General features: G+C 37.1%; 1 protein-coding gene across 12 annotated transcripts in view; it reads right to left on the reverse strand.

Annotated features, from left to right (window-relative positions):
• Positions 1-17,030, reverse strand: part of PDE1A (phosphodiesterase 1A) — a 209,032-nt gene that overhangs the window by 101,196 nt on the left and 90,806 nt on the right. Inside the window, exon 1 of one of the 12 annotated variants that reach the window (XM_035331269.1) lies at positions 14,405-14,874. The exons of the other annotated variants lie outside the window; for them this stretch is intronic. Coding sequence (XP_035187160.1) covers positions 14,405-14,457 — 53 coding nt within the window. The 5' untranslated portion in view covers positions 14,458-14,874. Of the gene's footprint in view, positions 1-14,404; positions 14,875-17,030 lie in introns of those variants that run through there. 12 annotated transcript variants of the gene reach the window in all.

The raw sequence follows: 17,030 nt of genomic DNA on the forward strand, positions 1-17,030 counted from the left end.
AAAATTAAAATAATAGTTTTAACTATTATAATAATTCAATCCACAGTAGTTCTCTATGTCACATTTACTCAAACTTCTCATAGAATCATGGAATTGTGGAATATCCTGAGTTGGAAGGGACCCACAAGGACAGTTGAATCCATCTCCTGGCTCCACACAGGACCACCTAAAAAACAGACCACGGGGCTAAGAGCATTGTCCAAATGCTCCTTGAACTCTGGCAGGCCCAGTACTGTGACCACTGCCCTGAGCAGCCTGTCCCAGTGCCTGACCACCCTCTGGGTGCAGAACCTTTCCCTAACCCCCAGCCTGACCCTCCCCTGTCCCAGCTCCATGCCGTTCCCTCGGGTCCTGTCGCTGTCCCCAGAGAGCAGAGCTCAGCGCCTGCCCCTCCGCTCCCCTCCTGAGGGAGCTGCAGGCCGCCATGAGGCCTCCCCTCAGCCTGCTCTGCCCTGGGCTGAACAAACCCAGTGACTTCAGCCACTCCTCATACGTCTTGCTCTCTAGACCCTTCACCATCTTCATAGCCCTCTTTTAGACAGACTTTTGACCAATTTCCCCCAGGCAGAAAAATTTACAGTTATGTCCAAGTTGTTTAAATTTTCTTTACATTCTGATTTCTTACAAATATGATCTTTTGTCTGCACATGTAATTTGACCATCATCCCATATACTGCAGAAGTCTTAATGTTATACTTTTAATTAGTAGAAGAATTAGATTAAAAATAACACTGTGTTTAATCCAAATCAGTGCTGGATAGGCTGTTCATCTTCTATGGGCTAATACTGTGAAACCCTGTCAAATACAGTGTTTTCTTATGTGCAGTCTCACTGATTTCATTAGACCTCTCATAATGACTACCCATGAGCACAATTATTTGCAGGATCACATCTTTACTTAGTAAAGAAACAGCATCAAAGGATATTCAGGAAAAAATATGGATATAATGAAACCAATCCCTTTTACCAAACCAGTCTGCAAGATTCTATAAATGCATACTTGGCGGTCTCAGAAGGGTGCTTTGCATGGAAGTTTCAAACATCTGTGCTGCAGCCTAAGAAGTACCACATTAGTGAATCTCTTCAGGATCCATACAATATCCTAGGACAGCAATGACAGCAATCCAATTTACCCAGTCACACTTTGTTCTGTGAATATTCATTATACAAAATCAGGAGAGTCTATTGCACGAGAAAGAAAACTGTTGCTGTAAATGAGCACTTGTAGAACAGTAGGTGTGCTCGTTACAGTAGGTTCTCTCGTTATCAGTACCTTGAGCCATTTAAACATGAGGAATTTGTGAGGTATGCTATCCATGCTGTTTGCTTACTGTTTGGATTTACTTAATTTCATAAAATAAACTAAACTGGACACTTCTCTAGAGAGTCTTCAGGATGGTTAATGCATTTTGCTTTATCCCTGAATTTTTTCACATCTTATTTACCAGCACAATAGATAAAAATTTGCGTTCAGTGAGATAGCTCACTCAAATGTTTACTTGGAGTCCTATTCTACCTTTAAACAAGAGGTGGTAACTCATGGCTTTGATTAGAGGCCTGGTTCTCCCTTTTTGCTTATACTCAGTCCTGATCTAGTTTTTCCACCCAATAGGCCTGAATTAACACATACTAGTTTGTGATGTACAATATAATGTATGGTAAGATGTTACTTGGGTCTTGATGTTTGGAAGATGGGAGGCAAATGGAGTTTACCTGCTAAATTTACCTATTGACAGTAGTCACAGAAGTAGGTCTTTCACTTGTTATTTCAGATTGTAGAGGGGAAAAGTGTGTGGAAAGCAAAATGATGTCAACACCACTATCTCTTCTTTAGTCTGCATCTAGTAAGTCTTGGCCCACAAAACAATCTTGACACTGGGAATATTCACAGTGGTCCTGATAACCAGACTGTATTCCCACCAAAGAAAACTGGGCAGAAGCATCACCCACTCTGGGATGTCTGCCAAAGTACCTCCATACTTCAGGAAAGCTGCAGGAGAGCATGGTTAAAGTGTGAAATTTTCGCAAACAAAGGACTTCTTCAACATAGACACATCTGGGACTGAGGAAATCAGCTAAAAGGGAAGAATGCAGTTACATCAGCAATTGCATAAGACTGGCCACTGTGTACTCACATGGCTATGCTCTACCCTTAGTGCAAGTCCTCTATCCACCAAGATCCCAAATCTGCCATCAAGAAGAGTGATTCCCACTGGTGAGAGTAGAATTCACGCCTCACTCTTCTGCTAGGAGGAGTCTGTGCAAGTCAGTGGTCAAAAACCATTCTGCCTGGGGCACATGATCAATTTTGTTCTTGATGCTGCTCATCCATAGTTACTGGTGGCACTGACAGACACAATCCTCTTAGCAGCAAAGCGATCAGTGGCACAGCAAGAGTCCTAACTTACTTCCAGCTGAAACTAAAGGCCTAGAAGAGAAAAACAAACATAAGAAATAAATATAGGGCCTTTGCTAAAAGGTAGCTTTATTAAATGACAACAGGGAGCAAATAATGAAGCAAATTTACAGAAAATTACCAAGATGAGGAAGAACAGAAATTGCCAAAAGCACACAAAGATAATGAAACAAGAACTCATTTTTTTTAGTAAAATAATATGAAAACATTATGAAAAAAAAATCAGTAAAAATAACTGAGATTCACAAAGAGAAACAGATCACATAGTTAATAAAACATTTTAAAGGAGCATACATGTTTTTAAAAGTAATAAAATATAGCCAAAGCTGATTTGTACTAAGACTAAGCAAATCCTGTCAAATCTCTTTATTTTTCTTCTTTGCTAGACTAACTGGTCTAGTGTGTAAGAAGAAGTGTTTTTGTAATATAATGACTTAATAAAGTCTTTCCTGCTGTCCTAATGAGACATTCTCATAAAGTAAGGAAATATAATTTTGATGAAATTACCTAAAATGAGGATATGTCTGGTTGAATAAACAATTATGAATAGTTCACTGCCACAGAAAGAGCACAATTCAAGTGGTATCATAAGATGCCAGCTCAAATCAACTGCACATTCTCTTGTATAGAGACATAAAGCTCAGTTATAAGAGCTTGTGAACATGACCAGAATGGGTGAAGTTGCAAGTACCGAGGAGGTTATATAAAAATTTCATTCAAAGAAATTCTTCCTACTACATGAAATAACATTTAATAGAAACAATTGAAAAATGCTGTAGAAAGGAGATGGAGACACTTGATGAGAAAGCAGTAACACCAAAAATGATATGGAAATTATCTTGGGAATGATATCATGTCTAAGAAGGGATAATAGCTTAAAAAAGCAAGTCTTGGTAATATAAAAGAGAGTTGCTTCGTTTTTGAGACACATTCATTTTTCTCTCAACTAACACCTATATAATTTTTTACTGGAATAATCTGTCCATTTGGAGGAATTATAGTTTGAAGAAAGCTGTAGATATACCACAAAGGAAAAGGAAACAATAAAACCTAGAAATTAAGGAAAATTCACCTGAAGAGAAATACTGAAGAACTGGATTGGTTTTGTGGAACAAAGAGATGACTGAAAGCCAGAGAAGTAAACAAGGAGAAAAGTTCCTAATAAGAAGCTGATGACAAAGTATTCCTCCATATACTGAGGAGAGAAAAAGCAATCTTTTCAATAGCTTTGGACATTTTTTTTCCTGCAGATCTCACTCTAGTGCACATACATTGAGAGAACATGCAAGGAAGCTACGTCCTGTCATGGAAGCAGCCAGTAGCAGGACGGAGTTCAGGCTGGGCTATGAAATACTCTTCTGGATTCCTTAGAAAACCTTTATGTAGTATGATACATTAGGTAATAGAGTCATTGAAGGTGTTTGGTTTTTTGGTTGGTTGGTTGGTTAGTTTTTTTGTTTGTTGGTGTGTTTTATTTTTTTACATTCCAGATGGATGGAATGTAAATGGAGAGACCTGGTAAAATAACAACAGTACACTTTAATTGTGTCCCTGAAGGGGCAATCATTCCACCTAGATCAGTCTTGCTGAACATTGTTTAAAATCTATATGCATTTTTATGGGGATTTGGTTGATGCTTTTGGTTGTTGGTGTTCAAAACAACAAGAAAATTCTGTTAATTATTTAGAAATACCACCCCCGTTATTCAAGTATAATGTTTGTTTATTTAAATTTTAATTTTTATGAACCATGTCGTTATAGCGTTGAAATCCTTTCTCCGTCATTAAGGAAGCTATTAATTCTGGTTCACAGAAATGTTTAAACAATTTCTTTTAATTGTCCATTATCAACAGTGAAGGTTAGTGCAATACATTAGTTTTACACCAATGCATTTTACTTGGTTTGCATAATACAAATGTTCCAGTTAATGTGTATCCAAAGCCTCAAGAAGACATCATTACATTTAAAATGAGAGGTTAGCAAGACCTATTATTCTGGTGCTGAAAAATTGATTGCCTAAAGTAACAGGATTAATAATTTAAGATAGATCAGCTCAGCACAAAACATCTGTCCATGGCTGCTACCAGAAGACTAAACTAATTTACTCCAAAAATACAGATGTTTACCCATAAAGTGTATAACAACCACCATTGTGTGGTTAGAGCTGCATGCTTTAACCTCTGAATGTAGACTGAAAACCTTAGAGCTCCAACAATCAGAATAGCAATACAGAAGAATCAAGCTGACTTTATTCCTCTATGTCAGGCAATGTTTCAAACACTAGTTGCAGGCCTGGAGGAAAGCTGTGTGTCAACATTTCTGGTGATTGGGAAATCGCTTCACTTCATTTTTGCAAACTGAAAAAAAAAAAAAAAAAAAAAAAAAAAAAAAAAAAAAAAAAAAAAAACAGGATCTGCTTCCTAAGTGGATTTTTCAGATCACTATTTCCTTGAAGTACTTTACACAATCAGACACTTTTAACAATATTAATGAGAAACATTACAAAGTTCACTCATGCCAGTTGGAAAATGACTTAACTACTAATCTTGTTGTAATGTCTCCTGAATTCATCATTGGAAGTTTTCCTAGAAGTAGTACAAAACAGCACGCTAGCAGTATCCCAACCAGACTATCAAGACAGTATTAAATATTTAATATATTTCACCAGAGTCACTATCTGTAGTCTACCTACAGATAACATGGAGTAATTAACACTATTTATGTTGTGGTATATTAGGGATAAGTAAGCATGTAAAACTGCAAATGACCATACTCTCATTAATTTATTTGTCAGCTCACCACCTGCTTGTCTTTGCATTTCCACATCACTCATTATATTCTACGTTATTCATTCTCTTTCTCCTTTAATTTTGCCTTCACTTCTTTATTATCCACTTTTCTTTTTTCGCTTCACATCATCTCTGCACAGCTTCTCATCACCCATTCTCATTCTCAATTCCACAAACTCTTATCCAACTTCTCGGTGTACTTCTGCCACTAAAGCCACTCTTTAAATCATAAATGATCTCCAGCTTTGGATTTTTTTAATCCATTCTTTTCCATCCCTTATGTAGCCTTACCAGTATCTACATACTTGTGGACTTTCTCTCTACTTTTTCCTCCTAGTCTTTCCATATATTTTCTCCTCTGAATAATAACAGATTCTTCCCACCAGTAGGTCTTTGTGACCTTTCCTACCCAAATTAGATCCTCTGGATCCTTATACATTCAACCCAATCATCAAGCTCAATTCTAGTGCTGACATCCTGTTTTTAAACTCCTAACGCTTCATCTGCATCTGTGTAGGTGTCTGCAGTGTCTGTCTTTGGCCAAAAACAAACAAACAAAACAAAACAAAAAAAGTAGCTGGATAACAGTAGGAGCAAAAAAAGTAGCTGGATGTATAACAGTAGGAGCAAGAGTAAGTAGTGTGTGTGGATGGGATGCAAAAAACTCTCTGAAAGGATGTTTTCACAAAACTGTTTATGTCAAAGAGGAAGATGACCATCAGCCACAGGAATTCACCAGGGAATTATGGAGAGACTTCTGAAATAAAAAAGGAGTCAACTTAAAAGAGGTATAATGGAAGTACAGAAATTTGGAGCAGCAAAGAGACATCTTGGAGTGGCTAAAGCCACGCTCAAAACCCAGTTTGATGCTGACAGAAGGCACCATGCAACCACCAGGTGAGCTTGAAGCACCCCAGCAGCGTGCACCCCAGCAGCAACAGGCACACACAGCACTGCAGAAACCTCCATTGCAAGGTGCGTGGAGGTAGAAGAATGAGATTCATATCCTCACTTGTTCACACAAGCCCTGATCCTCCCACTTGTCCAGTTTCCTATCTCATTCCCCAACAATTTTTGTTTTGAGTTACGACTATGCACAAGCTCATGTATACAAGTTAAGGTATTAACAAAGGATAGAGTAATTGAACTGCTTGCATTAGCCAGGTTAGCATCTGTAGATGGTCCTGTATTGCACATGAAGCCTTCCTATACTCCACTACCTCCTGCTGAATTTCAGGTTTTCAAGCTGTGAGTAAAATCAGATTGCCAGAAAAGAATATGAGAGCAAATGATGTTGATTCAAAACTAGTGTTGTAATGGCCAACTTCTTAACAAATAACATATAATTAAGTCCATTTTTGTACACTAGCGGCTTAGCTCAGAAAACCACAGGTTTATGCCAATGCAACCTATACATTTGATGACTGTCTATCATGGTCACCAAAATTCACATTTTAAAAACAATTTTAAAATCACACTTGAGAGTAGAATCCCGGTAATATTTTTGGATAACAGTTCCTAAGATTTGGGTAAACTGTTTCTCAGACTCTCTTTTGGTTTTGTTAATTTACTTTGTCATTATTGCCTCATAGGCACCACAGGCATTTCCAAAAGTTAAAATACTTAAAATGTAACTCTTTTAAATGCCTTGCCAAATCCTATTTTCACTTTCATATGCATTTATAAAGTAAACCATCATAGTCATGATTCTTAGGTGGGCAGACAGTTTGTATCATTTTTTCTATTATCTGCTTTTCTGTGTACCTAAAAGACAAAATATTGAAGAATTAAAATAAATGGTTGCAAGCGCTGGCTAAATGGAATATTAAACATTTCAGAAACCAAGATTCCCATAACATCCAATAATAAACAGAGTATTGGCTTGGATTTTCTTTGCTATTCTCTCCTGGTTTGGAAATCAACTTTTAATAACATTATCTGATAATACCTTAAGGACAGGCCAGAATATTCTACACACAGAATACACTAATATATTAAATCTACAACAGTAAAATAAATAAATAAATATTTAAAACATGGTATCTTCCAGACATAACCAGTTCTCATTCTCATATTTAATGCAAATAATTACCAGGCAGATTAATGAACAAACACTAATGAACATCTCAACACAATACAATGACCAGGCCTGTCTGATGTGGCTCTGCTCATGGGTAGACCAGGACTCCTTTTGCTTCAAGTGCATTTATGTGCACACAGGAAGCTTGGAAACCCAGAAAGTCAGACTAGTCTGTTTTTAAAACTGATGGGCATGAGATTCCTGTGATCTAGCCAGGATTATGCTGGAAGCTGTTTCATCTTGTTTGACAGAAGCAGCTGTTTAAAACCTGCATAAAGGAAGCCCCCTTCCCTTCTTTGCTGATGCTTCTCCTCACAGCAAGTTCCCATCCTAGTCCATCATAGACGTGGAAGCAAGAGACCCACCTCTGTTCTGGTCCCTGACCCCAGCCAGGTGCCAAGCCATGCTCCAGTGCAGCCTTCTGCCTGCCACAGAAACAGATTCAAAACTCTGCTTTTACCACATGGAAAACCTGCTTATTTTTTAAACATACAAGAGAGGACACTTCCTCTGCTGACTCATTAAGTTTGCTTCACAGAGCTGCTGCACTGGCCAAGCTGCAGTTTTCATTCACAGGCACTCATAAATGGATACAAAGGATGTTAAGCTGAGACAAAATGGGTACCAAGTACTCTGTGGCACGCGTAGGAACCAGTGCCATGGGAAAGCAGGAATTAGTATTCTTAAACTATACCAGGTAATGTTAGCCTATGACTCTCCAGAAAAGGATAATGCAAAGGAGAAGTAAAAATAATGGTCTCCCACCATGCCAAAGGCTGCAAGTTCTGTGAGGCACCTTATGCTACAACTCCTTTTCCCAACAATTTGAAACATTTTGCTAATCTGTGGTGTGGGACAGTGATTGTCTGTCTATCACTGCCACTTACAGTGCTTCTTCTTCACTCATGGGCCTTGTCACAACCATGTGGAGAACTCCACATAACAGGCCCACTAGCTCTGATGAAACATATTTCCAATACAATGTTTTCACAATGCCAGGACCCGAAATACTTGCACTTACAGCTTAATTCTTTAAGTCTGCCTTCAGAATATGTCAGTTCCACCCTAGAAAGAATTACATTATCACTTCTGATTATTCAGAGAAAAATAGGGAAGAAAAAAATCCCCACCAGGGAAAAACAGAATTCCACCTCATATCTCAACAGAATTCAATTTCTTTCCTGTCTCCCATCCTCTCGATTCTTTAGAATGTGCAAATAAATAAATAAATAAATAAATAAATCACTGCCTTCTTTCTCTTGCACCATTGCTTTCTGTGCTTTAAGTACTGTTCTACGGAAGTACTGTCAGTTCTAATCCTTCAGGGATATTAGAAGTTCCTGTCTTTCCTTCTTAACTCCTCTGAAATGCAACTAGCAATGCATGATCTGTGGCTGCTCTTCTGCTACCATCCGAAAAATTAATGTTTTCTCTTTGGAAGTCTACAGTCAAAACTGTTGTTAAATCAGTTCTTGATTAAGTATGAATAAAGGGAAAGCTCTAATAAGAAGCATGAGATATGATGCAAAACTGTTTTTCATATGGTATTTTCCTTAGTGTGTGAAACCCTGAGAAGAACAAAACTGGATACACAACAATACAGAACAGTGCTTACATAAAAAAGCGTGTTCTTGTTAATGAACTGTCTGAAGTTATACTTTAGTACACAAAAAATTGTACTTTAGTACAAAAAATAATAATAATCCATGGTTCTAAGCCACCAAATCTTTTGTTTTCTGTTGTCAAAAGTACCAAAACAAATAGTCCTCTTCACAACTCAGTTTTCAAAACCAGCTGGGATTTCCCCCGTCACTTCAACAGCAATCTAGACTATCTTTCTATGATGAATGTAAAAGTTCTCCTGACTTCCTATCTCACTCTGGTGATAGCCATCTCTACCATATAGTATGTTTTGCAGTAAGAGCAGATGTTTCTGTCCTCTCAAGCCTCCTCCCAGTGCCCACTTTTTCTGTGATTACTTTTTATATTAACCTATATCTCCTTCCAGTTTCTAAGTTAAGTCTTTTAAGGTACTGCCATTTAAAAACAACTGTTGTTTAAACCAATACACGACAACATAATTTGAGGGTATTTACCCATCAATATAACCACATTAGAGCCACACAGAAGAGGCAGAAGCAAGCATGTAGGCAGAAAATACCTTCAGCAATATCACCAATGAGATGGCCATAGTTATGCACTGTATATAACCTTGCAGAAGGTGCAGCAAACTTTGCTGTTAGGGCAAAGGGATATCAAGAAATGTGATGTCAGGGTTTTCTTGTGGAACTGTGCTTTTACATTCCAGCCTTTCTTTAAAGTAAGAAGCAAAGGATGATGACATCTTCTCTTCCCTTCCCACCTTCCTCCTACACCATTGGAATAAATTATAGCACATTAAATTAATATGCTACATTAATCCACAATTAAGCGATCGCTAGCAATAATGATATATAATGTACATTCATAGTAATTGTAGTGCACTATTCAACATAAACCTAGCAAAGTTTCCCATATATCTGCTTATTCTCTACACACGAGGAATAAGGATAATAATAATTTGGACCCACTGAAGACCACTACAAATAAAGTGAGAAAACAGCTTTTTTTTTTTTTTTTACAAGCTTCTATACCACTATATAGCTTTAAAGTCTACTAATTTCTAGGTTGCCTACTGTTACAACCATTTATTTTTCACTGAGATACATCCTTTTCACGTGATATTCTGATTTTGTGCCTACTCCACGAACTCTAATTGAGAAGGTGTAAGCACCATTTATGCTCCTGCAAAACACAAGAACACAAGGATACCTGTTCAGTACATAACATATTGAAGTCATAGTGTAAAAAGAGTAAGCAATAATTAACAAATAAGAAAAAAAAAAAAAAACATTCTTATATATGAGGATGTGTTTACTTGTACTTGGAAAACTCCCGAATATTTTGAGCTTCCAGGAGAACAAAAAAAAAAAAAAGAGAAAGAAAAAAAAAAAAAAAAAGATTGAAAAGAGAGAGCATGAGAGCATTACCCTGATGGTTATTTTTTGCTAGAAAATAGTTGTCGGTGTATTTTTTCCATAGGAAAAGAGTCTGCCAAAAAGTTGTAATGTCTAGAAATCGCGGAACATGATGTTTCTATATTTTACTATACTATGTGTAAATGAAAAATAAAGTTACTGGTATAGATTAATCTTATTCCACAAATGATGGCAGTATAAATATTTTGTAGAAACCTGGTTTTGTAAACATATGCAATATACTGCACAGCCATCACCTGGCATCACCTATGTGCCCTGCAGTGGTGTAAGAATCATGCTGGAACAGCTTCTGCCAGTGGATCACAGTAAGATTCGGGATCCAGTTTTTGGGGCTGACTTTATCGTAAAACAAAATAACAAAGCAGAATTTTTATTTACAGAACTAGAAGTAAGAGACCAAAGAATTGGACTGGGTCATTTTCTTAGTAAAAGAGGAGTTAAAGTTACAGAGAGATCTAGTCTACTTAATTGCAATTAATACAACATTCATATATATATAGTGAACAAAGATAATGGAACAACAGCGACAGTACAAGAAGCTTCTTTCATAGGCAGACACCATATTAAAGATAGCAGTAGAGCTCCCTGAAGAGTTGGAAAACAAGTGTTTTTCCACCCTTGTTCTCTCCTGAGAAGCAGGAGAAAGAACACCATGAGCCTTATCTTTCCACAGAACATGTGTCAAACAGAACAGAAGAGAGAGTTATTTTGAAGCTAATGTATTAATATTTTTAAAAACACATTAAATCAAAGTTATACAGCAAGGACAAATTCATTGTTATTATCCAGCTACAGTTGATCAGGAAATCTCAAAAGGCCATGGATTTCTTGAAATAATTCCAGGTTTTCTTGGATCCCACTAAGGCAGTTACCAGAAGAACAATTTATCTTATGACACTCTGATTCTTTTGCTTCCATTCACAGTGAAGACAAGGAAGTCACAAAACAACAAAACAACAAAAAGCAGACTGGAGTGTAGAAAAACATTAGTTTTAGTGTAAGCATTGCCTAACAATTGTGGAGATTCTTATGTTAATAGAAATCACATAAATCTGAGAACTGAAACACTTATTATGTCATCTAATCTATGCAGTTGGCAGGAAAGGATTTGTTCCCTAAAGCATATTTTATATGGCTTTATTCAGTCCAATTTTAAATGGCAGAGCTATGAAGCTCCCACTGCATTCTTTGAGAAAGCTGATTTGTTTATTGTTTGAATTAATTTGACCATTTCCAGTTATAGAAAATATGCTCAAGATGCAGTTCTTAATAAAAATATGGAATGTCCTCAGTAATTTATGTTAGTATTAAAATAGCTAGTGAATATCCAAGCTATGAGCTCTGTTGAAATATCTTCACATGTAACAGGCGATCTTTTGATATTAACAAAGGCAGGAATCTCTAAGTACTTGGCAGTTGGGTTCTGATGCAATTACAAAATTTCATCCAAATTGATATGATTTAGCAATCACTTCTATATGAATCATAAGCTAGGCTTTTTTACACAGCTATATTTCTGAATGAATTTTTTAGTTAATTCCCAGCACAACTAGGTTGGAAATATCAAAAGTTACACTTCTTTCACAGCATTTTTGTATTATTACTTCTTCATTAATTCAGGACTTAACAAAAAAAAAAAAAAGTGTGATTTTTTTTTTTTTTAATATTGATTTCCACATCTGAAAATACAGTACTTATCATACACGAAGGATTGGTAACATGGAAGGTAACATTTACAATAGATCCTCAGTCTGTGTTGTGTTTTTTTTTTGCTACTGGGAAGGCAACTCAAACAAAAGTATATATCCACTGTAAATGTACCTTGCTAAGGGAGATACTCATAGGTACTTAAGTTCTGATATAGCTCCCAAGAAAGCCAAAAAAGACCTGATTTTTTTAGTGTGCATCTCAAATTACTGTTTCCTGTATATACAGATTACACTCACACACACATGCACACACACTTATATATGATCAATTTGATATTTTCTTATCTTTTTGTGGGAAAAAATATCATCTGAACTGCAGATTCAGTTACTTCAATGTAAGGTTTGCACCCACTAAAAGAATACTACTTACATGGGAAGAAAATTACAGGATTAAAAGGACTGAGGCTAAGTCTTCACAATTCGTGTGTAAGAACACTATTTCACTGGAGAATGTTTTCCAAAGTCAGAAGGAAAATGAGTACACTTAAAAAAAAAATCATCTGTTTAATGTACTATGATAGCATCTGTATTTACTGAACATGATACGATCTTTATGGCATACGGAGATTGTCTTTCTGTTTGAGCTGCCTAAAATATTGTGCTGGTCTTGACCTTGGAAATGTTTCTTAAGCATTTACTGTAGTATAACAGCGATCTTTTGCCAGAAGAGTCACTGCATAGCCGTGGGCTCTTAGGGGGCTTTCCATATTAGGGGTTTTCTTGCTCTGCATTAAGCATGCCAGCAACAGTTGCTGTTCTGTATTTAAATCTGATTTCCAGGAATGAATTGGGTAAGAAATGTTAAAATTTCTTGTATTTCATTGAGTTAAGTTTACAACCACAAGACAATTTAGGGAGATAACCATTAAGAAAACTTTTGCAAACTATCCAGTGCTATATGAGCTACAGCAGATTTCTGAACACATGCACTTCGCCTGCAATTCTAATGGCCCCAAAAGACTGTGAAGAATGTGCTTTTATAATAAAGTTTTTAAAGGTTACAGTTTATTGGATAGTTATCATAGATCCTTTAAAAATGGTAACTGATGTTTAAACAGAAATATAGTGAACTAAACTATTAATTTCAGTCAACAGCTTTCTACAAAATAACATCTTAGCCCCACCTTACTGAAGTGCAACACATTTCATTTAATTTCTGATATAAACTGCATAGCAAATCCACACAGGACATTCCAATTTAAGGTTAGAACTTAGGCCATTTTATTCCTGTAATAACCTTTTAATCTCTGGATTCCCTTTCTTCAACGTAACTGTACACTGCTGAAAGACTTCTCCCCAGGTAGCAGAACATAATCCTGGCATGGCTACCTGAGTTTACTCTGAAGTGGAAATGCCAGCCATTACTGTAATCTCATAATATATGACATCAGCAGCGGCCATCCAATAAATTACAAACCTGTATTTGCTCTGGGACCATCTATAATCTTATATGTATTTGTCATATAAACACTGTGGTTTCAATATCCTACTGGTCATCCAGCAAGAGTTGGAGTTTTGTTGAAGATGTCACTAGCCATAAACAGAAGTGTTAACTATTGCAGGTATATTTAATCCTATGGCCACTGAAACCTTACTCTCAGTAGTTTGAGAAATATTATTTCCCATGCAAGATCACTTAGTCTGAAGTTAGCAGTGGCCAAAGGAAATAAAGGGGTATGCTTTAGTAAAAGATAAATAAAATAAATCCAGTCCTGATTTGTAAAAAGTTTACAATTGACATTAAAATATAAAATAATCAGAAACTTATTTCATGGATCAAAATCACATAGGTAGGAGGCAGTGAAGAACGACCTCACAAAACAGCCAACTTGTTACTCTTTGGACATGAGCTTTTCCTATCAGAAGAGTCTTGTGAATTAGTTATACGATAATCTCTTGGCTGCATGTCCCAGCAAGCAAGCTCCTTTACTCTATAAGGTGCATCATTTCAAGTATGAAAACTCTGCCGTCCAGACATAGTCAACTAAACCAACCAAGACTCATGTTCCACATTTAAACAGTTTTATAATTCCAGAATACACTGAGGGACTGCAGAGCTGTAGGAAAACAAAACAAAACACGCGCACCCAAAAAAAAAAAAAAAAGTTTTCAAGAGCTATGTTGCTCTTCTTTCATAATAAAGGCGATACCCAACAAAACTTTAGAAAATGTAGATGACAGAAAGAAAAAAAAAAAAGTCCCCATACAAGTAGAAAAAACATAATCTGAGCACCAAAATTATCTAATACTATCTAGCATTAAACTCTTTTTCTTGAGCAGTTTTTTGTGCGTTTGCATATGAACTTTAAGCTAACAAATGGGATGTAAAGTTCATAATGTCTTCAGTTCAAAGAAACAATAGCATCACTTACCTAAAGATTGGTCTTTGGAGATGCTTTTTCTTGATTGTAACACAATCATCCATTTAAAGAGGGAAAAAAGACTTCTTCCAGCAAATAACTCCAAAAAGACCAGGGAGTAATCAGGAAACTTGGTCTTAGCTACTGTGCTGCAGAGAGCACACAGAACGATATTTTGGTGCTGGGGGAAGCCTCCCTCCCTCTTTCTGATAGTTGAGCAGAAAAGGGCCATAGAGGCCACATAAGACAGGCACGTCCGTGCACCAGCAGACCCTGCAGGCTGAGCAAAACTGGAGTCAAGTTGATCGAAGCACAGAGTTGTACTAGATTCCTTTTGACTGTGCAGGAAAAAAAGGGGAGCTTTGCCAAGTGCCACCCAGGTAAAAATGATTTAGATTATTCCAGCCATGAGAGCACTTCTTATACATGCTGGTCAAAGTCTTAAATGCAGAGTCACTCTCTCCCTCGCTCTTTAAAACACACTGTTCCAAGGCTCAACTTGTTTTTCTTCAAAATAAAAGTTGTGCAGCTGTTTCAGCATTCCCATGCAAGTACCTTCAGAAAGTTTGTTCTGGTAAAAGAACTGTATACAAATTAATGAAGACGGATGGATCTGGTCTGTGAGGCTGGCTCCACTTCAAGAGATTGTAATTATTTTACAATCTGGCTTTTATTCACTCTGGATGATGTGTGGCTATAGCTATGTAAATTAAAGCACTGCTCATAATTTTTAGCATTCATAACCTAATAACCTAGAGTTGGCTGAAGCAGAGTATGGTGTTTGCAGCTGGTAGAACCATAACTACATAAAACAAACCAATGCTATGTGAGTGAAGAAAACAAAGCTGACCAAGTTCAGATAGTGACAGTAGCAAACTGTTACTGTTTGCAAGATAAGATTTCAACAGAGATTCAAAGTCAAGAGTTTGCTCTGACATCACGCTGACATAAATCAGGAAGAATTCAACTGCAGCAAACAGAGGCTGTAATGAAAGCTCCAAGGCAGGAGCAGGACTGTGATTCTCTTGGGACTGGTCACGAGTGGTTCAGGTGAGATGCCATTTCCCAGGCACATCAAGGGGTCCATAATAAAGTGGTGCTGGCACAGGTCGTGATGCGAAACATGAAACCCAGCCAGAGGAGCAGAAAGCAAGCAGCATGCACTCACACGCATGCAGCTGACTGCACGGTACCCTGGCACTGCATGCCCCCTCTTGCAGAGGAGGGAATGGACCTGCCACAGTGGTTCCTTCCCTGTGACCCCATTTTCTTCCAGCTTAACTCTCAGAAAGCACTTACTATGTGCTAGGTGACGTTTCTGATATGTGACAAGCAGGATCAGGAAGGCTGGGAGTCTTTTGCAACTGCGGTATTGGTTGGAGGGATAGCAGAAGAGTGGTAAATTTAAACAGAGTATAATACTGGCATTATCAAACTAAGCATGAGGGACACTAAATCTGAAAAAAAAAAAAAAAAAGAAAAAAAAAAGACAAAGAAGGTAATACTGAGATGTGACTTAGGCTGTATGTGACTAAGCAAATTCATACTACATTATTCACAGATTACGAATTTGACAAAATTTCCACGAAATAATGATACATAACAATCAGGGAGATAACCAGTATCCCAGTAATATGCACTTTCACATAGGAAAATTTAGGAGATTAGCAGATTCTACTGAAACAGGTAAAGTATCTTCCTAGATCCAATATATGTTGCTTATAGAACATCATGACAGTGCAAAGTTTGGTTAGCTTGAAACTGATCCCCACACTACATGAAACTATTTCCATGACACAACCACTGAGCAATTATCTAAAGGAAAAATGATCAGACAGCCATCACCAGCTATTTGTTGTTGATTCAATTTTACCCTGCCCCACTTTTTATTTCTACTCCTTCGAGAAGTAGTGAGAATTACACCTTCATCAAGACAACTATCTTTATCAGTTCACAGGTTCATTTTTGCCAGGATCTTGAAGGATCTGAGGATCTTTCTTCAACAATATGCAGTGTTCAGAGTGCTGTCATATTTTTAAAGCCTTTCATGTAGTCATGATCTTTCTTATTCTTGCCTGCCAAGATTCACATTTCTTTTCATGCAGTTTTCCTGCTCTGGCTCTCAGCTTTTCAAAATAATTTACTGCTTTTTGAAGCATGTTCACTCACCGTCTATAGAGAAAGCTGCAAATCACAAAGAAATTTCCCTTTTCTTCCTATTTCATATTATGCGCACAGGATTGCTGTACTTAGGTTATTCAGAGAGACTTTATGTAGCTCAGGGTAATGATCTTGACATCTTCTGAGAGTTTCAAGGGAAAAAAAAAAGATCTTCAAATCCTCAGTGAGTGCTATACGAAATATGTTTTGCCATTGAACTCCCCAGGCTTTCATCTAGCAGTTTTACCAGTCCCCAAACCAGTACACATCTTAACAGTATTTTTTTCTGGGCCTAGTCCAATGAACATTGTTGTTCATGGGACTTCCATTCAGGCATGGCACTGAAAAAAGTACTGTTTGGGGGAGCTGAAATTCCTGCAGTGTAATTACTTCGGCTACAAGGAATTTGAGAGCTGTTAAAAAAAGGCAGGGAAGGAAAATGTGAATATTAAATGACAACAGAACTTTGTTTTAATTG

The sequence above is a fragment of the Oxyura jamaicensis genome, chromosome 7, assembly GCF_011077185.1.
Source record: "Oxyura jamaicensis isolate SHBP4307 breed ruddy duck chromosome 7, BPBGC_Ojam_1.0, whole genome shotgun sequence".
Taxonomy (NCBI): domain Eukaryota; kingdom Metazoa; phylum Chordata; class Aves; order Anseriformes; family Anatidae; genus Oxyura; species Oxyura jamaicensis.